We start from the raw sequence: 25,111 nt of genomic DNA on the forward strand, positions 1-25,111 counted from the left end.
TGGAACCAAATGAACCCTGACAGGTTCATTTGGTTTCATTTGTATACTGTCAGAGTTAATAGAGAGACCTTGAAACTTGAAAGTTTGAGAAACACTGATGTAGGCTATACCTCCCCCTTCAGGGTTGTCTCTGGTTGTAATGGAAATGTAAAACAACAACCAAAGAAAAAACATCACAGAACAGAACTTCATTCTGAAATGTTTCAAGTTTAATGTACGGTTCTGGGTTACCCCTTGCAGTGGAAAATAGACAAACATGTAATGGCTAAAGTGTGAACGTGAACATTGTGTGTCTGGTCTGGTCATGGTTGGCTTCCAGAAGTGTCAGTTTAATACTGCTGGAGATCGATGTGAGCGATGTAAAGAAGGACACCACGGCAACGCTGCTGGGAGGACCTGTCGGCCCTGTCCCTGCCCCTTTACCTGGAACAAGTCAGTTTATGTTCACCTGTCTAATCTAATTCCATTTGATTCAGGTTCTGCACTACAAGTATCAATACCGCAATGCATAAATACTCTGTTAGTACAATATTTGCAGTAGAAGTCAGTAGAAGTGTAGTAGAAGTCAATTGTACTTAAGTACAGTTACAGTATTTGATTAACGGTACTTACCGGTAGTTACTTGTCTTTACACCACTGTGAGCATGAGTCTGGTTTATTCGCCACGCTCACTCACCAGTCCCCAGTACTGTAGTTGTGAGTGGAACATGTTTGACATGTAGGCAATAGAAGTAAAGACGATACACAAACCTTAAAATAATAGAGTCACTTTATACAATATGTGGGATATTTGTATGAAGTGTTGTAATATAAAATACAAACGGTCAATAGGCTATTGCTGAAGCTTGATGGGTTTGTTTTGTGTCTAATAGTTTTGCGTTGGCCTGTCTGGATGTGGGTTCTGGTGTGGTGGAATGCTTGTGTAAACGAGGTTATCATGGAGCCACATGTGACAGGTGTGTTTGTCTTTTCATAGCAACTCACACAACCAAACAAACAAACACTTCACCATGGTCAGTAATATCTTTAACATTTTTGCAGTCCCTTATAACAGGGGTCTTCAACAGGGGGTCCGGGACCCCTAGGGGGTCCTCAGAGTTACTATAGGGGGTCTTCCAAATCTTTGTGTGATAGAAAACCTTTTTTACATTGACCTAAAGAATTCTTTAGCCAAACATAGCAGATCTACAAGCTCACGATGCCTCGCAGCGCGAGGCGTTGTGAGCTTGTAGAGCGGCTATTTTCGGCAAAGAGCTTTGGTGTAGAGGGGGAAAAGAGCAGATTAACTACAGAGTGAAAGGTCAAGTTTTTTAAGTATTGACGGTTCAAGTGGTTAAATATCTGAAAACAATGTGAATCCAAAATACACTGATGATTGTGCTGTCAAAAGATGGAATCTATGAACTGGTTGTGGTGGTCCCTACGTCATCTCTCGCTCAACAAAGGGGCCCTTGGCCTGAAAACGTTGAAGACCCCTGCCTTATAATGTTGATCGAGCTAATGTTGTCAGAACACACTGTATGTGTCAAGCTTTTCATTTGTTCCATTGTCTGTTAGGTGTGCTTCTGGTTACTATGGTAATCCAAAGGTATATGGAGGCAGCTGCCAGCCTTGCCACTGCAGTGATGGGACATCTAACATCTGTGATACTCTGACGGGCAGTAAGTACATACTTCTCTCACAAGGATAGAAATTATAAGAAGTATCTCGTTTTTATATTCCTTATGTGGTAACTATACTGTGTACCATTATTGACACTAAACCCTGCACAGTGACATCTGTTTGGCATCGTTTGTAAAGTATGAATCAGATGGCAAGATGGTAATGATCCTGTCATCATTACCATCCTAGATACCACACAGTGATGCATTTAATTAGATCACATTTCTTCTAATCATGCTGTCATTGGTTTATGTTTTATGAAATACATTCATACAAACTCATTCTGATCATTCTGTTTCCTCATGTTTTGTTTGTCATTTAGAGTGCATAACTTCTGGTGACAATGGCACTGGTGACAACTGCCTCCACGGTTTGTATGCCTTCTGCATTCTCTCTACACACTATCTGTCACCACCCTGCCTGAGCTTGTAAAAAACAAACCCTGAACCTGGTTTAGACCATTATGTTCTCGATCTCTAATAAGCCTTCTTTTTGTCAGTTGTTCTTCTCTTTGTATATTTGTGGATGGATAGATTGTGATAACTGCAGCCTTGCCTTACTGGATGACCTGGAGGGCATGGATGATGATATGGCTTGGCTGAAGAAACAGCTGCAGAATATCAGCCAAAGCACTGTCTCTCTAATGATGCTTAACAGGCTGCAGGCTAACATCTCTGAGACCAAGGTAAACCATGGACCTGTGTAATGCAGCCAACCTTGACATAAATATACACCCAGTAATAGTGGTCTTTAGTTAGAAAGTGCTTTTTGATTGATTGATTGATTGATTGATTGATTGATACTTTATTAGCAGTTCGCATGAAAAAAAGCACACGAAAGTACAGTACAAGGTCTGCAAAGAGGATTTAAACCCAAGAAAGCATTATGGCTTGTTGCCATTGGGGTCCTTTGTACTCAATTAATTGAAAAATTGGTGAATTGATTTTTATTTTCTATTCCTATGTTAAAAGGTTGAGGGTTTCAATTCCAATTGATCTGCTGATCTGTATTTTCTGTACCAATTTCACTAGCTGTTTCCAAAAGCTCCACACATCCCAGACTCTTCTCTCTTTTGGCTCCCAAACTGTGGAACAAACTCCTCATTGCAGTTATAACTGCAGACTCGCTCCCAATTTTCAGCCGTCTGAAGACTCAACTCTTCTGACTCCACTTTAGCCCATAGTACTTGCTGTGTAGCACTTGCCCACCCCATTACTACAGTACTAACCCCATAACCCTAACCCTAACCCTAAAGGCCTCTCTCTGAAACCAAACCTTTTGTCGGAAAGGTCCGGTTCGACTACAAAATGAAGTCACTTGCTACTTCTGAAAAGCATTACTCCGAATTAGAGTTTGGAAATCTGCATGTCGGAAAGTCAGAACTCTCTGAAGAAAAGTTCAGTTTCGAGAGACTATGGCCTTAACGCATGCGTAGCGGTTAGGGTTGTAGTAGTAATGATATGTTGGACTTATGGGCAGTCCCTGCATTGAAATGACACCTATGCAGTCTTATGCAAAGGTTAAAATGTAATTTAGATAGACAGATGCCAGGTTCATTTGTTGACCAGCCTTCCTCCAATCATGGTCAAGTGGAGGCGGGCCTTATGTGCACCAAGGCCCGCCTCCACTTGAGGAGGAAGCTGTCACCTGGCTACATGAAAACTGAAACTGAAACCTAAGTGAAATCACTTACCCTACCTTTAAGTAACAAACAAAACAAAGTATTTTTCCACCTCTGGTTGTTGTGTGTTGCAGGTAGTGGTTGGGAGGTACAGTGGAGCTGTGAACGCTCTGCTGCCAAAGACTGAACAACTGGGAGCAGACGTGGACCTGGTCAGAGACGACCTGACTCAGATGACTGATAAGGTACTGAACCCGGAGCCATGTTTTCCACAGTCACAAAATGAAGAATAGAGGAGAATTACAAAATACATCAGTCGTTCTCAAACATTTTAATTTTCATGTCAAGAACCAGACAAAATAGTGAGATAGAAAAAAACACCAGTCAAAATGAAGCCAGATGAACAATTAAAGGGAGCCTCGTCACACTCAAAACTGTGCAAATTCAGATTTTATTAAAATTTTTATATACAGTATCAGTATCATTTCTTTCTTTTTTTTTTTTTTAATCACAACTTTTATCACACTTAAAGTTTTGAATACAGCTTTTGCTTCTTCCACCACTGGGTACTTGTTAGTAGGAATGCATCAAGCAACCTTTCAGCCTCTAGATGGCCTCCCTGTCCAATATGCTGTACAGTAGGAGCTCTCAGCACAGACTCTCAGATTATAGTTATAAACTGGTTTACACCCGGCAGCGACAATATAAAGGCTTTCTTTTATCACAGTTCACCTGAAAACATTGTTTTTATTTGTTAATATTGGCATTATTACAGATTCAGAAAACTCTACCGGGATCCGATAAGCTGGTGGAGAAAGTGAACAGGACCATGGTGCAAGCAGGGGATCTCGTCTCCGAAGTTCAATCTCTCTCCATTCCAATACAAAGTATGTACAGCACAATCTCCATACAAAGTACAGTATGTAATACACAATAACAGTGAAATCTAGAAAACAGCAGTGCCTCCACATTGTCAATTACACAGTGGTTATCAGTTAGTGATGAGTGACCTCAGAAAAGCATTTTATTAATAGGTTTAAGCCATTGTGGAATTGAGACCAATGAAGTAGGATAATGTTGTTATAAGACCTTCATGTGACACAAAAAGGTAATCACTTGCTATCCCTTGTAATGTAGTTGCGTTGAAATGTGCCTCGGTGGCAAAGATATTGTCGCAACTGGAATTATGTTTATTCCATTACACATGTGATCCCATAGGTATGGTTCTCCTATACGGCATAGTAGAACCATTTTTGGTTCCAGAAAGAACCTTTCAGAACGATGTTCTTTAGACTTAGAAAATAATTTATTCTCTCATAACCAGCTCTTTATAGAACCCTCAACCACTTAAACCCAATATGCTTCATCGACCGATGTCCCAGGGATCTATACTTGGTTCCTTTTTTCATTCTACAGCAAATGTCTTTGTAAAAATTGTCAGTTCTGCTATTTTCTGTGAATGTTCGCCTATAGATTGCTTTAAGTGGTTAAAGGTGCCTCAAAGAACTATCACAAAATTGTTATTTGACACACACACACACACACACACACACACACACACACACACACACACACACACACACACACACACACACACACACACACACACACACACACACACACACACACACACACAAAAAGAACCATTCACTCAACAAAATGCTTCTTTAGTAGGTGATGGTTCTGGCACCACAGAACCATTTCAGAACCATTATTTATTTTCATTATGTCTACTATGTTTACAGCTCTCCTGAAACAAGTGAGTGAGTTGAAACCGGGGGATTCCAGTGCTGTTGGTGCAGAGGATGCATCCAGAATGCTGACGGAGGTTCAGAGGATGCTGGAAGAAATGAGAGCCAATGACTGCACCACTCACACAGGAACCGCTGCCAACGAGCGAGAGATGGCACACAAACGTAAGCGATATGGCTTTTTAATGGTCTGGCACACTGGCATTCACTTACTGGGTGATATATTATGCATGATGGCAAAATAATCGAAACCGTCTTGCTCATTGCAAAGGACTCCCCCAAATTGAAATGTAATTTGCCGCAGACACCCATCTGAAAATGGTTGTAAAAATATTTGTTTTCAAAAATAGCCATGTTAGATCGGCTGTGTATTGTATAAAATAAAGTGGTTAAAAATTGATTAAACAGTTTTGAACCCATTTTGATGGGGACCCTAGCAAACTTTGAAGTCCGCCAGGTCGTAATCCATACGTTTTATGTCTGCTGTCTCCATCTTGCGATGTAGACAGATGAATGCTATGAAGTCTGAGCTAAAATCAGTGCTTCCAATCCAGTGTACCATCTAAGATGTATACTTATATTTTGTTGCTGTTGTTAGTGTTTATTGCGACCGTCAGGTCGCAGTTACTATCAAAACCTCCACCAGCTGTCAGTCTGTCAGTCACACGTCACACGTCACACTTTTGCCTTCTTATATCTCCGCCACCGTAGCACCGACCCATGCCAACATTTGCACACACACTCCTTGGCTACCAAACCATTAACTCCACCCCCCATTTCTCACATGGCCCTCTTCTAGCGCCACCATGAGGCCGATTTTTGCAAAACACATTTTTGGACACTGCTCCTACCGATTTTTCCCTAAAATCGCGCAAAGCGGTACACAGTTTGTCTACAGTCATGCCATCACCATGGATCTGTCCCATTTAGCGCCACCATCACACAGATTTATTTGAACACTTTTTGGACACTGTTCCCTCTTGCCTGCCACATCACAACCGGGACTGTTTCTCGGCACAGACAAAGGAGCGCAGGAACCAATGCCACTTACAGGCCAATTTGTGTATACATGCGACCTGACGGTCGCTTATCTCCCGATTAGGGAGTCTTACTGGTAACCAGGAGCGTCACAAGGGGTAGGAAAGTGGGACTGAGTTACTTGGGCCCAAGGTGGTGGAGGGGCCTTAATTATTTTATACTTTAGTTTAGTTATTGAAAAATAGCAGATATACAAGCTCACAGCGCAGCACCGAGTGCCGCGCGCTGGGAGCTTGTAGATCTGCTATTTTTGAAAAGTCCATGGCCAAATACATACCATTTTGGGGGTCATTCACATGAAAAGTTTTGAGCTCCACTGACATCGAAACATATAGGTTTTTCAAAAAACCTTAGAAGGATTTGAAATATTCAAAGATTTTCATGATTTTTCAAAAATAGCAGATCTACAAGCTCACAGCGCGGCACTCGGTTCTGCGCTGTGAGCTTGTATATTATCTGCTATTTTTCAACAGTTAAAGCACAGGGGCCCCACAGTGAATCCTTGCACCCAGGGCCCAGAATGTGGTGCGACACCCCTGCTGGTAACTGTCAATAAAGGTGTTATATGTTATGTTATGTTATGTTATGTTATGTTATGTTATGTTATGTTATGTTATGTTATGTTATGTTATGTTATGTTATGTTATGTTATTCCCTTCAGTGTTGCAACAAGTCAGGAACATGACTCTTGCGGACATGAACCAGTCTTCAGCCAATAGGACCACAGCCTCTCTGATGTCTGCTGGCTCTTCTCTGAGGGAGCTGACAGACATGCTGTCAGATGCACAGATCACAGTGGACAGGAGCCTGGGCCTCAACTTGAACAGCGACACTATCCTACATGACCTGCTGGTAAACAGTTAATCAAACTAACCCAATTATTTAATCTATGATGAGAAAGTATTGAATGTGAATGTTAAAATACTAGTGATTAAGTGATTAATCAATAATACATTTAGTAAATTATAACGAAAAGATTGACCATGTTTAATCACTAAGAGATTGTTGCTGCCCTAAAATGGACTAAACAGTGACACAGGTACTATGCACATCCACTGGGATCCGCCCCCCTAATCTAGACAGGAGTGGCAACTGGCAAAACATTGAGCAGCATGGAGCATTGGAGTTTGGAAGTGCTAGTTGCAAATCACTCAACGGCCCGGCATACCACCTGTTTCTAATTTGCATATAACCGCAGGAGGCAGCAGGATGTTGTGTTGTTGAAAACGAGTGCTTCCAAACTCTGACACTTGGAAAAATAAAAACCTGCACAGAATGTCTTGACAGAAAGTAGCTCATGACATGCCTATGGTGGATTTTTATGAAACAAAAACTTTGCAGATAGAAAGAGGATAATTCAAGCTTTCAGTACAGCCACAATGTTGGTGAGTTAACTTTGTTTAATACAATCAGATAGGACTTTTCTGTTTGGATGTATGGGCTGTCAATGGCAGAAATGAGTGTTTTGCCACTCAGTAGGCGTGTTCCCACATAACTTCCAGCAACAGTGATGTCACGTGCATACCCTCTATTAGTGCAGAGCAATAATCTTGCTAAGTACAATACAATATAGTGACACATTCTTTTTGCGTTGTCATCTGATAGAAACGCCGGGCTCAGCTGAGGAAGGAACAAGATAAGATCCTTCCAATGGTTGGATTGACTAAAGATATGTTAAGGAACGCTACAGAGCTCTATGGAATGCTTAAACAAAGCAAAAAGGTAAACCCCTCCTGTGTATCTATGGACCATTACTGGGTGAACACATGCAAAGCTATTGCAATGTCTGTTTAGTTTTTTTGCGTTGGTGTAAATAGACGTGTATAGAGTACCGGTATGTCACTCTGAGGGGGATGAAGAGGTGGCTCAACTATGCACACCTACTTGTTTAACAATCAATGAGTTGGGACCCGTTTTTTGGGGCCAGGGACCCATTTCTATGGGTCACGAATAAATATCCCCGAAGACATTCCAGAAATATATTTTTCCATTAATGAAGAGAAAATAATTTCAGCAATTAAAAAGCCATGAATTAAAAAATATATATATATAATTAAGAAATAGCAAAAATAGCAGATCTAGAAGCACACAACTCGTTGCGTTGTGAGCTTGTCGATCAGCTATTGCGGCTATTAATATAGGTCTTAAGACTTAAGTGGTTTATTCATGATGTCTTTTTCTAAGCGTGGGTCCTGGGGAGACACCAAATGTCTCCTTTGGTTCTAAAGCTGAAAGTTTTGGTTCTAAACACTGGTTTTAGGAGGCATTTGGCTTAATGAGCTAAACTGAGTTTATTTATATCTGTCAGGAAGCGGAGCATCTTGCCGCTCAGCAGGATGGTGCTGAGGTGAACCTCACTAAGGAGTTGAACAGAATCTTCCAAGTTCTGGCCAAAGCCGATGTGATCATCAAGGCAGAAGACCATGCAGAGGAACTGGACAGACTGGCAAGAGAATTTCAACTGTGCGTATATAGTCACTTTTCGGGGTTGTAACCGGTCTGGAGCGGAAACCACAACACGTCATGTTGTAGTACTCAAAGGACTACAATTTGCCGGAAAGATCAAACCGGATTCAGTTTTAACCCAAAATATTCCCCTGCGCTCAAGGACATACTTTTAGGGCCTACCTAATAAACTCCTTGATGCGGAGTAGTTTTGCTTTTAAAAAATGTGTTTGGTATACATCTTTTAGTCCAACTGTTAGCGACTGGCAAGACTACACTAGGCTACTCCAGCATTTTAATGGGATTGGGGAAACAAACGGAGGGAACCAAATCAAAGCGACGCCGCTTCTTCTAGTGGTTTCCGCGCTTTAGGCGGAAACCAGACGGCCTCTGTAGTGAACGAACACCAGGCTTTCCCCCAGAAAGCCTGGTGGGCGAGGTTAGTGCGTATAGAACAGTTGTGGTCCTCAAACGTTTTCATGTCAAGGACCTCCAAAATCTATTTGGCCACTATCTAAAAAGATGTTGAAGTAGGGACACCTCCGTACAAGATTTGTGTTGTTAAAATGTTTAAAAAAAATATTCAAAATGCCAAGCTCACAGCGCGATGCTACTCGTTGTGAGCCTGTAGATCGGCTATTGTCGCTATTTGTTTCTGCCATGTTTATTTTTTTTTAATAATAATAAAAAAGGAACGGTTTTGGACAGGTTTCTACCAGATAGAGACGATATCAAACTGGGGGTATTTGAAATTAAATCAAAAACATTTCAGCCCTTTTTTGTGTTCACTCGACTGTCTTGTCCTGTTATCTACAGAGGGCTCCAGGCTGTGACCAACAGTTCCTCTGACCTGCTTAATGCTGTAGTGGGCAAGGGAGCTCACAGCAGCATTATAAGTGCCATAGAGGAGGCGGGCCTGGCAGCAAATCAATCCAGAGTGGCTGCTGAGGAGGCTCTTAAGGTGATTGTATTCCCTCGGGGGACGTGAGATCCGCCTTTCCTTTCCATCAATCACCAAAACGGACTCTGTTAACTCGTATGCACTAGAGCGCTGTTATCCCAAACCATGGGACTGTTAACTCGTATGCACTAGAGCGCTGTTATCCCAAACCATGGGCTCTGTTAACTCGTATGCACTAGAGCGCTGTTATCCCAAACCATGGGCTCTCTGTTAACTCGTATGCACTAGAGCGCTGTTATCCCAAACCATGGGCTCTGTTAACTCGTATGCACTAGAGCGCTGTTATCCCAAACCATGGGCTCTGTTAACTCGTATGCACTAGAGCGCTGTTATCCCAAACCATGGGACCTGGATGTTAACTCGTATGCACTAGAGCGCTGTTATCCCAAACCATGGGACGTGGATGTTAACTCGTATGCACTAGAGCGCTGTTATCCCAAACCATGGGACGGACTCTGTTAACTCGTATGCACTAGAGCGCTGTTATCCCAAACCATGGGACGGACTCTGTTAACTCGTATGCACTAGAGCGCTGTTATCCCAAACCATGGGACGGACTCTGTTAACTCGTATGCACTAGAGCGCTGTTATCCCAAACCATGGGACGGACTCTGTTAACTCGTATGCACTAGAGCGCTGTTATCCCAAACCATGGACTCTGTTAACTCGTATGCACTAGAGCGCTGTTATCCTAGCCCCATATAGAACCTCACCCGTCGCTGCATACTGTTGTGCTCCGAGATGAGGTCCTAAAAAGATGGCGTAGCGATCGCTGGGACTGCCGCAACAACGAGTTGGAAAACACTCAAAACTACATTTTATCCAAAAAGTAAAGGTAGTTCCGAGCTCCCAGACTGTGGTTTACCTAACCTCTGTAAATAAAACATCAACCACAGCGTTGGGGAAACTGTATCTGCTACAATGGGAAAGATGCAGTACTTGCACCTGCCGCCGGGGGCTTTTCTGAATTTAATGAGACTAAATAAGCCATTTAAACCGTTTTCCCAACGCCGTGGTTGATGTTTTATTTACCGAGGTTAGGTAAACCACAGTCTGTGAGCTCGGAACTACCTTTACTTTTTGGATAAAATGTCGTTTTGAGTGTTTTCCAACTCGTTGTTGCGGCAGTCCCAGCGATCGCTACGCCATCTTTTTAGGACCTCATCTCGGAGCACAACAGTATGCAGCGATGGGTGAGGTTCTATATGGGGCTAGTGTTATCCCAAACCATGGGACGTGGACACATTTTTGTGTCGCTGACCTTTTTCTATAGGTTGTGATTTTGTAAAAAATGGCTCCTGTCTCCCTTTCCTCCAGAGTTTCTCATTTCTGATTTTGTTTGGCCAACACCAGATCCTGAAAATGTGCTTCAGACAGCTGTTGGATAGTCTACAGTCACAATTTTTTTTTAAATTCTGCCTATGCAGACCTGGGCCACAAGGTAGTGGTCCAGTCACCTAGACTCGTAATCCAGCCTTTGCAGCGTCGCAGGTTCGAGTCCCGATCCTGACAACCTTTGCTGGGTGTCACCCCCCCATCTCTCTCCCTGTTTCCTGTCAGCCTACTGTGCGCCTATCAATAATAGCATATATATATATAAATAATAATAATAATCTGCCTATGCAGCGGATTAGGCCAATGGGAACGGAGTGTTTCCCCCCCCCCCCCCGGAAATCCGTAAATGGCAACAAACCGCTAAATTCCCATTGAAAAGCATTAGCAGAATACGCTGCAAAGGCAGAATCAAAGTTGGGTGTGACTGCACCCTTAGTGATTCATTCATAACGTAGGCTATTTTTGTTCCAAGCGGGGAGACACCAGATTGTCTTTTGAGTCTGGAGCTGAAAAGGTTTTGGGAACAGTGCACTAAGGCAGTGGTTCTCAACCCGTTTATTTTGGGGGGTCATCATGGCCTGAAAAAGGTCCTCCGCACTAGAGCAGCATATCGTCACTGTCGGGCAGAAAACCTCATATCTCCAAGTTTAAAATGTGTACGTTCTTTCCCGAAGTAAAGCCCTGCGTCATCATACAAATGCCGTCGCACACAAAAGTAGTGCGAGGCGTTGTGTGCTTGTAGATCGGCTGTTTTCACTAGTCTAAAAAATCATTTTCAAAATGGTAAATACAAAACGAACGGTATTTGGACATGGGAGAGTGTTTTCTGCTGGTGTTTCAGTCAGAGTGTATCAAAGGGTGCGTTCGGAAATGCGCACCGGGTGTGTGCTCAGTGTAGTGGGTGCCTAAACCTAATCCTAACCCAAACCTCAGTAAAACTATACCTAACCCTAACCCTAACCCTAACCTTAACCTCAGTAAAACTATGCCTAAACCTAACCCTAACCCTAACCCTAACCAGAACCGGTGCGCATTTCCGAAGCAGAAAACACTCTCCCATTTGGACATACAAGGTTTATAATGATATACCCGACAACGACGATATCATTTGTTTCATGTCTGTGTCGTTGCTACGCATCAGGATGCGGTGCAGGGAGGTGTGGTCAAGCGGGCAGAGGAACTGAAAGACGACGCACACCGCATGCTCACAGAAGTCCAGAACACACCGGCTCACCTTCAAAGTAAAATGTTCTATAATCACATAAAGCCGGGGGTCCATTTGCCGGGGTAGGGGGCTTTATCCCTGATTCTGCTCTGAATTAATTAAATAAACACATTTCCTTAGTGAGATGGTTGATCTTTGCTGACGAAGTATACAGTATAGTGGTTCAAAGGGGCGTCAATTGGGTATGGCAGGGGTATGCAGCTGCCATACCCTGGGTCCAGGGGGGAAGATAAAAGTTAGTTCTAAATATGAATCCATGAATGTCTCTTTGTCTATCTGTGCTGGTTATTATGTTGGTAAATTACAGTAAAATAACTACAAATGCAAAATTTTACAAAATGGTCACTTTAACAAGGTATTATAATTATATTCTCCACACTTGTATTCTCCCAAACTTGACAGAATGGTATATTCCCAGGTTCCGCGAGTCAGCTGCACAGGTGCAATGCATTATTGTTAATTAACAACTGTTCCAGGCTGCGATATCCAGCCCAAGAAACCATAGAAACAGGGAAAAAATAAAATATACCTCTTAAAATAAATGTCTGTTGCTAAGGTATGGCAACATGACTGGTGTCTTGCACGCACGCGAAGCCAGTCATGTTGCCATACCTCACCTTTTTCTGAACTGACGCCACTGGTGGTTCATAAAACGTTTTTTTTTTTCTTTTTTTTTTTTTTTTTTACAAATCGAATCCTGCCTAAGTGTGCGGTCACACTGAAGTTTAATCCCACCTATATACTGTATGAGGGCGGATTGACCAATGCTTTTCAATGGAACAGAAATCCGCAAATGGCAACAAACCGCTCCGTTCCCATTGAAAAGCATTGTCAGAATACACCCGTATACAGAGGGTCAATTCCAGTTTGGTGTGACCTCACCTCACCCTAAAGCATACGTACTGTAATTGCAGTGGTTCTCAAAGTGGGGTCCAGGGACCCTCTGGGTTCCTTGAGGGTATTCCAAATGGATCTTTAAGATCTGTAACTCTGAGAGTGTACAAACTTGTTGAGTGTACAAAGTGTACATTTGTACACTTGAAATTCAATTGTTTGAGAACCACTGGTCTATTGACATTCAAAATGTCTTGCATGTTGACTGAAATCACAAAGAAAATGAAGAATTACATTGATTTCACATGTTTTTTACTACACATAGTGATAACAGATCAAGTTGCCTCCCACACAAAGAACATTGATCAGAGACAGGAGAAAGGACGACTGCTGAGAAACAACATCCAACATGTCAGTGATGATCTAAATAAGATCAAAAGAGGTTAGTCAATTTGACTTGTGGTAGCTGAAGGTAATAACTTTAATGTGCAGTTAATTGTTAATTGTAAAATATCAACCTAAAAGCAGTGGTGCAATTACTGTAAGTAACTACTGTAACTAGATTTACTCAATTAGATTTACTATACAGGTACAATTTTGAGGAACTTGACTTGAGTAGCCTACAGGTCAGGTATGTCCATTTTTCAGTAGGCCTACTTACTTGTATACTTCTCCACTACATCTCAGAGGCAAACAAAGTGGTTAATGATCAATAAATAGTCCAATAACATAACAATAGAAATATTTTGAATGAAGGACTTTAACTTTAACAAGGAATATTTTACACAGTGCTATAGGATAAGTGATATCGTTTTCTTATTTTAACAAAAAACAAATATCCCTTACCATAGCCTACCCTTGTCCAAAATCTGAATACTTTTTCCACCACTGCCACAAGAAGCCCTAAAAGGCATGAACAGTTAAACAAGGCCATTCAGAAACACCTCAATGGAACGATTACTGTACCAATGTCAGAACTAATGTTTTTACCTTCAGCTGTGTTTATGTCTGCTGTGAAAAGGCTTCGTTGAATGTTAAAATGGAAATTGTACAGTGTTCCCATTAAAAACCCATTTAGAACGGGTACGCATTATTGTGTATCATTATTTTATGCTTTAACTATTGAAAAACAGCAGATATACAAGCTCACAGCGCGGCACCGAGTGCCGCGCTGCGAGCTTGTAGAGCTTGTAGATTTGCTATTTTTGAAAAAATGTAAGTCTTTTGAATCCTTCTAAGATTTTTTGAAAAACCTATGTTTCTATGTCAGCAATCTGGCCAGCCATCGTCAAAGAAAAGGACCTTTTCACTTAACTGGAGCTCAGTTAGTCTGTTCTTGAGAGACTACTATGTCAGTGGTTCTCAAACCTTTTCAAGTGAAGGACCCCCAAACTGATATTTATTTGGCCACGGACCCCCATCTCAAAATATCTAGTTCCAGGGACCACCCAGAAGCAAAATTTGAGTTACAAACGTTCGCTTTGAAAATACATACATTCAAAGATTTGCACACATTTTCACGACTTTTTCAAAAAATAGCAGATCTACAAGCTCGCAGCGAGGCACTCGGTGCCAGGCTGTGAGTTTGTATATCTGCTATTTTTCACTGGTTAAAGCATTCAATAATTCTAGGCCTAAATGTGGTTTCCCATCCCCTGGGTTGGCTCATGTCTATAACATGTCAGATCTTTTGATTGCAGGTGATACTGGGAGCGTCCTAGACGCTGCCAAGGCAGCGGTCTCTGCTTCTAACGCCACTATCAGTTCAGTGACAGTCAGACTGAGGGCGATCGATCAAGAAGTGGGTAAAATAAGTCTTCCTGGTGCCAGTCCAAATGGCTTTCTGAGTGATGCAGGTCTTGCATGTGAGTATTCACGTCTGGAAATACAAAGCTGTCCTGTTTTAATCATCTCACATGCATGTCATCGTCTTACATTTTGTCTTCTCTTTTTAAACTTTTCAGTGAAGACCTTGAGTGAAACGCTCCCTACCTTGAACAAGACCATTGCACAGACTCAGAATCTTAGCAAGCAGGCGCCCCCTGCTGCCAATCTGACAGAAAGCATCAGAAGAATCAAAGACATCATACAAGAGACAAGAACCTTTGTCAACAGGGTGATATATCCATGTCCAACTTTGTTTAGCCACGTGTCTTTGATATTTCATATTTGTACGCATCAGTGTTGTTTTTGACAGGACATTTTGATTTAGTTTTAGTCATAGTCTTTTGAATAAAATGTCATTTAGTTTTAGTCATAATTTAGTCACCATGTTTAGTTTTAGTTTTAGTCTAATTTTAGTCGACTAAATATCATAAGATTTTCGGCGACCAAATCTACAGTTGTATATTTCGGCAGGCCTTGATGGCATCGTAATGTCTGATTTTACACTTGGTTGCGTGCTGAAAATAGCTGATCAGCACGCAACATCTGAGAACAACCAAACATAAAATGACTCTCTTCTCCACTAGTCCCTCCCTAACGTTTTAGTCTAGTTTTTATTTTGTTGACGAAATTGTCAATATATTTAGTCTTAGTTTTAGTCATCACAGCTTAGTTTTTATTTCGTTTTTATTTCGTTTTCGTCAGTGAAAAACACGCAGTCGACTAACATTTTTCGACGAAATCAACACTGGTACACATTTTGACCTATCACTTCACCGCCTTCCCGCAGCTTTCCCTTGCCACCACGTTCAATGGGAAGGGCCACGTTGAACTCCGTCCTCCGAGCGACATGGAGAACCTGAAGGCGTTCACATCGGTCGACTTACTTCTCAATCGCCACCCGAAAGACCCCTCCAAGGCGGAGGGCAGGCGGAGGCGACGCCAAGACAAGCGTGCCGATTCCAACGCCTTTGTTTTCTACCTGGGCGACAAGAATGTGAGTGGCTGACATCAGAATCTCTTATCTTAGAAAAGATGAAAATATGAATAAAGACAGGTGTGGTGTCCATGAGTGGAGATACAGGCGGCATGCCATGTTGTTAAGACCAGCGATTCTCAACAAATGGACCCTCACAGGTCCACTTGGTTCCATTCGTACGATCTCAGTGTTGCAGAACTGTAAGGGTCCATTTGGTTACTAACTATCAATTATTTCAATGTGGACCCCCTGGAAACCCCTCAATTGTCTTTCAGTCTTCTGGAGACTACATTGGAATGGCGATCAGAAACAACTTACTGCTGTGTGTCTACAAACTGGGAGGAATTGTCCACAAGGTGGAAGCCAGCAAAATCATCACGACCACCAGCCTGAACTCAACAGATTTTGACAGAGTTGTCTTTAGAAGGTGAGCTGCATGTGTTAATGTCTGTCATGGTGAAGTTGGTCTGAATGCTGCACGCACGCACGCACATGCACGCACGCACGCACGCACGCACGCACGCACATGCACGCACGCACGCACGCACGCACGCACGCACGCACGCACGCACGCACACACACACACACACACACACACACACACACACACACACACACACACACACACACACACACACACACACACACACACACACACATCAAGTGTGCATGCACCCTCTCTCTCTGTCTCCTTTCCTTTATCTCATCTACCGGTATCTATCTATTCTTTTTTGTGGACAGTTCAAAAACCTTCAGTCCTATGACATCATCGCTGGGCTTTCCGAGCGAATAGAAACTACAGCTTTTCTTTCTCTTCCGTGAAAGTCATTACACTGAAATAGAAGCCACTGTAAAAAAAAAGAATGTTTTGCTCGAAATGAACACGGATGATGCCATTGGAGGAAACTGATGATATCATTAGAGTAAGGTTCCTGAACTGTAAATGGTGCATTTATATAGTGCCTTTATCCAAGGTGCTTTACAGAGATTGTGCATTACATTCACACACCGATGGCGGAGGAAACCATGCAAGGCACCAACCTGCTCACCGGGAGCAAGTAGGGGTTCAGAGTCTTGCTCAAGGACTCTTTGACGCTAACTCTGGGGGAGCCCGGGATGGAACTGGGAACCCTTCGGGAACCCTCTGTGTTCTAATGGGAGTTCTACCACTTTTTGTGGTCACATGTTCAGATACTGGATTCTGATTGGCTTAAAACAGTGGTAAATCAGTCAACAACCTTGAGTTGGCTCATGGACCACGCCCACTGTTGTGCTGCAGTTGTATAACTAAATAACCTTGCAAGTTGCAACTGTGTTTTCTTTCATTTATATGGTAGAAGTGGTAGAAAAGCAATTTACCATTCGAGGGTCGTGGGTTGTTGGCTGATCTGCCACTGTTTCAGGGTTGTGGCACTTTCGCCTCATGCCACAACCTTGAAACAGTGGTAAATCAGCCAACAACCCACTCCCTCTCATGGTAAATGGCTTACTTTCTCTACCCCTGAGCCACTGCCGCCCCTACAGTACAGCCCACCTCTGCGACACACAGAGCAAGTAGACAGAAATGGTGCTTATCTTATTAATGAACAATTGTGAGGACCAATGATGTGCTCCTTGATGTATGATTAGAACGTTTTCCCTTCTGTGTGGTGACATTCCCTCAGGGTTTACCAAAACGCACAAGTTAACATGACTCAGAACTTCACGTCACCAAAGCCCATCCTTCTGCCTCTGAAGAAGAACCTTCCAAACACGGCCGTGGCTGTTCTGGATCTGAACCCGGACAATGTGGTCTTCTATGTGGGCGGTCATCCAGACAACTTCACTGTAATCACTCATCATCACTATTACCACGTTTCAACTGCTTTCTGACCATGCCTGCCATGACATGTCTCTGCACTCTGCCACCGTGTTTTCTATATGAGCTCAAATGAAGATGTCAGGGCCGGATCTACAATATGGGCACTTTGGGCACGTGCCCAGGGGCCCTTGGCATCAGGGGGCCCTCCAGAAAAAAAGGGGGAAAAAAAGTTGAAAAAAAAAGAAAAGAAAGAAACCCCCAGCCATTTAGTTATCTAATCCAAATGAAATGAATTAAATTATGCCCCCAAGACCCCCAATTTGGTGGTCACAAATGGTATTTTGTAATTTTTTGGGGGAAGGATATGGCTTGTTTTGACCATATATTAGTACTATAATTGTACATTGTTATTTATTTTGATTGTCAGTGGCCACACTGCCACTGTTTCTTACCTCAGACTGTTATTGTCTTAGGTGTGTTCACTGGCTGCTGATCTCGTTAAGCTACTTTTTAAAATATTGAAAACGGTTAGTCTGGAGCCCTGTAGCGCGTACGCAGAGGGGGGCCCTTGGAGCTTCAGTGCCCAGGGGCCCTCAGAGGTGGTAATCCTGGCCTGGAAGATGTAGTTTGTCTAGATGTCTTCTAAATCCTAACAGTTTTCTGATAAAACGTTCTATATCATTGGTGTTAAAGAATTTTTCATGTCAAGGACCCCCAAAATTATATGTATTTGGCTGCGGACCCCCATCTCAAAATAGTTGGCTCCAGGGACATCCCAGAAGCACAGATTTTAGTTAAATATTTCACTTTAAAAATATATATTTATTCAAAGATTTTCCCCCCAAAAAATCAAAAATACCAGATCTACAAGCTCGTATCGCGGCTCAAATTGACACACTATGAGCTTGTATTATGTGTTATTTTTAAATAGACAAAATCTAAAAATCTCAAATTAAACAGATGCTTTCCCGGTTTTGACGGGTTCAGTTGAATGATCAACAGTCTGACCACAGTTTAATCATTGTACGATAAATAGTGAAAGTAGGCCATCTACCTTTATGAGCTGACAACGATCTGCTTCATCTGCTATACTTTTATCTTTTGAAAATGTAGGCGGTAAATCAAATGGAAAGATTTGGAAAATGTTTCTTCTTAGTTAAAATGTTGGAAAATCTGCACCTATAATGACATGCCTAAAATGTTGACGCCAGGTTGTAAGTATGGTTTTAACATACCGTTTTAACAAAACAAAACCTTGTATGTCCAAAACCGTTCGTTTTACATTTTTCATTTTAAAAATGATTTAAACTAGTGAAAACAGCCGATCTACAAGCACACAACGCCTCGCACCGCGAGGCGTTGTGTGCTTGTAGATCTGCTGTTTTCACTACTTTTGTGCGACGGCCTTGTACGATCAAGCAGGGCTTTACTTTGCGAAAGAACATACAAATTTGAAACTTGGAGATACGAGGTTTCCACCCGACAACGACAATACTTTACATACTTTGCCGTGTCTTGTCTCCAGCCTCCGGTGGAGCTGCGTTACCCCAAATACCGTGGAGCCATGAAACTGTCCTCTGTGAACGAGCATCGCCTCTGCCTGTTCAACTATAAGAGTGTGGTCAACCTCACTGACCACCAGCCTCATGTCAAGTAAGTTAACTCTGAATAATATTGAGTGTATAATGCTAATTGTGGTGGAATGCGACACATACTGTATACTGTGTATAGTGTGACACGCTTTTATGTTGAGTTGAATGACTGACATTCAGTGGTGGTGGTAAGTACATTTTTGAGAGACACTTAAGTATTTCTATTTATTTTTACTTCTTCTACACTACAAATATTGTACTTTTTACTCCACTACATTTATTTGAAAACTATAGTGACTAGCGGTAGTTGTTTTGTAGATTTAGATTATTAATTAATACAAAACATTGCAACACTTTGTGAGCTTCAGCTTGATCAGCTATATGTGAAAGAGTTTGACAATTCTTTGAAAACATTTAAACCTGAAGAGACATTGTGCTTAAAGGAGCTATAGTCAACTTTTTCTTGAAAAACGGATGCTAAAATAAAAATGTTTTGAAAATATTTTATAAAAAAATAAGCTTCATATATGTGTTTCTATTCAGAAATGACCGCAAAAAGCGTAAAATAATGATAAAATAATCATTTTGGCCATTGTCAGACCGACACTTTGTTTACATTCTAGTCTATTCTTTGATAGTGTTAGACTAGGATGTAAACAAAGTGTCGGCCCGACAATGGCCAAAATGATTATTTTATCATTATTTTACGCTGTTTGTGGTCATTTTTTAATTGAAACACATATGAAGCTTATTTTTTATAAAACATATTTTCGAAACATTATTTTTATTTTAGCATCCGTTTTTCAAGAAAAAGTTGACTATAGCTCCTTTAAGGACTTTAACTTTTTATACTTTCAGTATGTTTTGATTCCAATGCATTTGTACTTTTAATGAAGTGCAATGTTGGAGTTTTACTTGTATTTCTACATTCATTGTGCTATCACTATTTACTTCAATCCAACATCTGAGTACTTCTTCCACCACTGCTGACGTTTCCATCCTCTGCGCAGGCTTTCCCAGTCAGAGGTGTCAGATTACTATGAAGGGACTGGCTACCGCATGGCCCTCACCAGTAACCCAGACAAGATCAAGAGAAGACTGTTCAAGTTCACCATAAAGAGCCGGGAGTCAAATGCCTTGTTATTCTACATTGGAAACGATGTATGATGTGTCTCCTTAAACTGTGTCTATTTCTTCTTGTCTAGACTTCAGCAATATAGCCTATAGATGCAGTCGTCACTGTCTGGCCAAAACCTCTTAACTCCATTTTTTAGGTTTTTGATTTTTTTGGCATAAATCAGGGCTATTGAACGAACACACTTTACATCTGAGTGTTGGTTAAAATAATATTGAACTAATGGAAAGTAGTAAAAAGTGCTTTGGACAAAACCTCCTAACTCCACACTTTCTGCTAAATAACTCCACCCGATTGGCCCCCTTTGCTATTGAACACCCTTTACGTCTGTGTGTTGGTTAAAATAATATTGAACAAATGAGAAGTAGTAAAAAGCCCTTCGGTCAAAACCTCCTAACTCCACTTGAGCTAATTTTCCCGAAAATGAACATTTTGGAGTTAGGAGGTTTCGGCCCGACAGCAGAGATATAAAAAGATGAGTTTGAAACATAAAAAGATAATAATAATAATAAGTATATAAAACAAAACTATAAAGACTTCTGTTTATACATTAGAAATCCTTAAACCATATGATGTTTCTAACTGAGCTGAATGGATCATCTGACCAAACACTCAACGAAGCAACAGTCAAAGGCTATTTTACTTTATGACAATATATAGATTTTTTACCAAATGGTGACCGACCACCGTGGCCTATTATAGTCAACAATAATTGATCAATACTTTTATGGTCATGGATATCCAGTTACACCATTAATATCTAATTCATTACGTTTCCGTCTTTCACAGGATTCATACTTCTGCGTCTTAGTGGAGAAAGGCCACCTGGTCCTGCAAGGAAGACAAGCAGGCAGAGCACTCAAGGCTCAGAGCGGTGGAAATGTGTCACTTTATGTAAGACCATAGAACAGTTTGAAGCTAATTATTTCATGTCGAATCAACCCACACATTTTCAAGTGAAAACTATTTACATTTAAATATCGTCACTGTCGGGCAGAAACCTCGTATCTCCAAGTTTCAAATATGTACGTTTTTTCTCAAAGTAAAGCCCTGCTTCATCATACAAGGCCGTCGCACAAAGGTAGTGAAAACAGCAGATCTACAAGCACACAACGCCTCGCGGTGCGAGGCGTTGTGTGCTTGTAGATCAGCTGTTTTCACTAGTTTAAATCATTTTTAAAATGATAAATGCAAGACGAAGAGTTTTGGACATACAAGGTTTCCACCCAACAACGACGATGTGCTATAAATATAAGGTGCTGGGAGTGAAAATTATAATGTAGGGGTGCCTCGGATTAAAACAATATTTATGGGATGCCCTGATACAAAAAAGTTTGGGAACCCCTGTTCTAGGGAAGGGTCAACTCTCCCTCACGTTCACTCACTTCTACGTGTTATGCCTTCTAACCGTAAATTATCCTCATTGTGTTAGAAATGTATATCAAACTTTACTGGATCATGTTTTCTGAATCTCCTTTCACAGGGCAGTACTTTTACAATTGAGATGCATAAAAGGTTTTCTATATATTATGGAGAATCAGGGCGTGAGAAAAACATATCCACAGACTACGTTGCATCCCGCTACAGAAATTACTACGTCGGTGGCCTGCCAACACAACTCAGGGAGAGGTAATTCAACATGAACTCATGCAGATTCTGATTCTGATTACAGTAATACAAGATTTCCTATTTGATCTATATATGTATTGATTAGGGGTGTAACGATACATTTTAATAGCGATTCGATACATATCACGATACATGGTTGACAATACGATACATGGACGATATTGGTTCATTCATGGCGATACGATACGATTTGATTCAATGATTTAAAATCGATATAGTAACTATTTAGCAAAGAAATTAAATCTGTGTGAAAGGTGTGGATAGTGCAGGTCTTTAAGGGAAACATGTATTACCGGTATTATGGATATAAATAAGTGCAGTGATTATCTGCCAAATACATGGACATTGTATATTGACCAACCTGCACCTTGACATGAACCCAGAGATCACACACATTTATCGATAGACCAGTGTAACTATATGGAAAGGAAATTTAATTAAACCCCTCCTTTTCATTTTTTCTTCTTAAAAATGCTAAATACAATGCACAAGTAGGTAGTATCGATACAGTCGATTCTTTGCACTGCCGATTCGATACGATACAAAATAAAACGATACGATTCGATTTTAGCTGTTTTCATTTCGATATACTTCGATTTTTTAAGTTAAAAACGATATTTCGATACAGTTACTATATCGTTACACCCCTAGTATTGATCTGTGTAATTCTGGAAGGGATAACATCACTGCTCCAGCCCTGAGAGGATGTGGTCGGTGGAGGGTAGACGGTCTCTACGTGGAGTATAACAGAACCATTGGAGTCAGCGTCGGATGTCCAGTTGATATGCTGGTAAACAACATAATGTTTTTTTTTTTACCAATTTACCATGATTCATGATTATAGTCTTATTATTTTAGACTGAACGTTTGTATAAAATCTCTCTTGACCACAGAAACTCTATAATATCCGCTGACCAGGGTCTCCTAGGCGTCTGTACTTGGTCGCTACACCAAAGTCTCTTCACCAAAAAATAGCTTAGATCTGTTGTCGATCTGTCTATGTTCGTCTATGAAGATATATACCCAGAATAGGGGCATGTGGTTAATGGTTTTCAGACCAATTCAAAATCCTCGCGCTAGTGATGCTTGTATGTGTTTGGATTATCTAGTCCCAGTCGTCATCATAGTCCCTGTTACCATCATATCGTATCGAGTAGCATACAATAGAATATAGCCTATATACTATTATTTGTCAAATACAAAGCCCTCAGGTATGGGGTGCCTTGTACTTCCTGTCCTGAAAGCGAAATGAAACCAAATTTCTATTGGTTGGGACAGAGTGGGGGTTTGGGTTAATAAATGGTATTGGTTGGGAAGTATTGGGTAGATCATGGAAATTATCGCAGAGATTTCTCGGGCTTCCATGGATTTCTTGCCCGTCTTGAATAGAGCAGAGAATAGAGCATTATTCTTTCTGACACCAGCAGGGGGTGGAAACAGCGAAACTATAGCGACCATTCGTAGGAACTTGTACTTCCTATATGGAGTCATCTTTAATGAACTTCCTTGGCCCTTGTACCCTACACCAGTGTTTCTCAACCTTTTTTCTGCATGGGCACACCTTTCATAATACGGGGGTGTAAATAACGTCACTGTCGAGAAGAAACCTTTTATTTCCAAGTTTCAAATTTGTACGTTTCTTCACAAAGTAAAGCCCTGCTTCATCATACAAGGCTGTCGCACAACAGTAGTGAAAACAGCAGATCTACAAGCACACAACGCCTCGCACCGCGAGGCGTTGTGTGCTTGTAGATTGGCTGTTTTCACTAGTTTAAATCATTTTTAAAATGATAAATACAATACTGGTTTTCAAGCAGTTTCAAGGGGCACACTTGACCCTTCTCGGGGGCACACCAAAGGTCCCCAGGCACAGTGGTTGAGAAACACTGGCCTACACATCAATTTGCCTCAAAGTAGGCATGGCCTGTTTGTCATAGATATAGACCTATATACCGTACATTATAGATTGGATTGGATGTCCGGTGTGTTGAGTGTGTAATGTACATTGCAGGGTGTTCATGAAGCCGCCTTTAAATCTGGAGGCTCCCTCTCTCTGGATTCCACGGGCCTCTCAAGCCAACGTCCAGCCATGGTCTCCCTGGGGTTCAGGAGCACAGAGAAACATGGGGCTCTTCTCAGGACCACGCATCAGGTGAAAGCTGCCGAATCCATCCTCAGGACCCTTAGTTACGGGTTTGGTTCCATTTTGTACACTGTCAGAGTGTTCCCCAGGAACCCTGACCCCACTTTGAGAGCCACTGAACTATAACATTGTAGTGTCTGTCATATGCAGGCCTGGAATTTGGTCATTTTAGGGGCAAGACCACTACTTGGCCTTTTGTGTTGTCCATTTTCTGGGGGGCACAAAGGCCAAATGCCAGGGCAGGAAGGCCATCAAATAAAACAAGATCTTAGTCCATTGAAAGAATGAATGGAATTTAAGGGTTAATGATGATTTAATACATGAAATAAATAATAATATTTACAATCTGATCCATGATGAGCCCTGCACCATCCCAAGGATATGATAACGGATGTATCAGGTGGTTTAAAGATGGGCGGGACTCAGGGGTGTTTTGAATTCAGAATCTCAACAAAAGACACTGGGGTCTACACATACAGAAAAAGACAGAGGAGAAAGTGGTACAGTCAGCTGGGGCAATTGTTTTAGGGGTTACAAGGCCAAACTGTAGGGCAACAACGGCCATGACCTTCATGGCCTCCCTGAGATTCCTGCCCTGGTCATACCGTATATGACATAATTTCATTTATCATTATTACTTTTCTTGTTTTTATCCTTTCCTATAGGATTCTGCTACTGTCTTCCATGACTTTCAGCTGTCATTGACCGATGGCTACGTAGTATTTAACTATGACAGCCAGGCCCTGAAATCACGCAAAATGTACAATGATGGAAGGTGGCACTTCTTGTCTGCGGGGCAGAATGACACAGGGTAAGTGAAGCGTCTCTTCCCAAATGTTGTCAACATTTGAACCTTTTTAAAAGAGTTGGTGCCATAGTTTTGTACTTTTTCTGTTTTTCATGTGTCTAGGAGGTTGAAAGTACTTCATTAGACCCCCTGGTGTGGTTTTTATGAGCATCTATGTATTCTCTTGGTATTTGTTTGTTTTCTCTTGGAGGCTGCCACCTTGTGGTCAAAAGTGTCAGTTAAAAAACACACATACTTATTACATCCATAGACTGTAGAAAAATATGGA

General features: G+C 41.5%; 1 protein-coding gene across 1 annotated transcript in view; it reads left to right on the plus strand.

The window, feature by feature from the left end:
* Positions 1–25,111, plus strand: part of lama3 (laminin, alpha 3) — a gene marked incomplete at both ends in the record, with an annotated part of 37,139 nt that overhangs the window by 1,806 nt on the left and 10,222 nt on the right. Inside the window, 20 exons of the mRNA XM_080727119.1 lie at positions 320–432; positions 2,196–2,347; positions 3,418–3,528; positions 4,059–4,170; positions 5,029–5,199; positions 6,734–6,924; positions 7,678–7,794; positions 8,381–8,535; positions 9,334–9,478; positions 11,955–12,054; positions 14,573–14,677; positions 14,837–14,988; positions 15,547–15,753; positions 16,011–16,162; positions 17,400–17,562; positions 19,062–19,189; positions 20,139–20,289; positions 21,053–21,157; positions 23,904–24,044; positions 24,701–24,846. Coding sequence (XP_080583245.1) covers positions 320–432; positions 2,196–2,347; positions 3,418–3,528; positions 4,059–4,170; positions 5,029–5,199; positions 6,734–6,924; positions 7,678–7,794; positions 8,381–8,535; positions 9,334–9,478; positions 11,955–12,054; positions 14,573–14,677; positions 14,837–14,988; positions 15,547–15,753; positions 16,011–16,162; positions 17,400–17,562; positions 19,062–19,189; positions 20,139–20,289; positions 21,053–21,157; positions 23,904–24,044; positions 24,701–24,846 — 2,817 coding nt within the window. The remainder of the gene's footprint in view (positions 1–319; positions 433–2,195; positions 2,348–3,417; positions 3,529–4,058; positions 4,171–5,028; positions 5,200–6,733; positions 6,925–7,677; positions 7,795–8,380; positions 8,536–9,333; positions 9,479–11,954; positions 12,055–14,572; positions 14,678–14,836; positions 14,989–15,546; positions 15,754–16,010; positions 16,163–17,399; positions 17,563–19,061; positions 19,190–20,138; positions 20,290–21,052; positions 21,158–23,903; positions 24,045–24,700; positions 24,847–25,111) is intronic.

The sequence above is a fragment of the Nannobrachium achirus genome, assembly GCF_963921795.1.
Source record: "Nannobrachium achirus genome assembly, chromosome: 1".
In the NCBI taxonomy this organism is placed as follows: Eukaryota; Metazoa; Chordata; class Actinopteri; order Myctophiformes; family Myctophidae; genus Nannobrachium; species Nannobrachium achirus.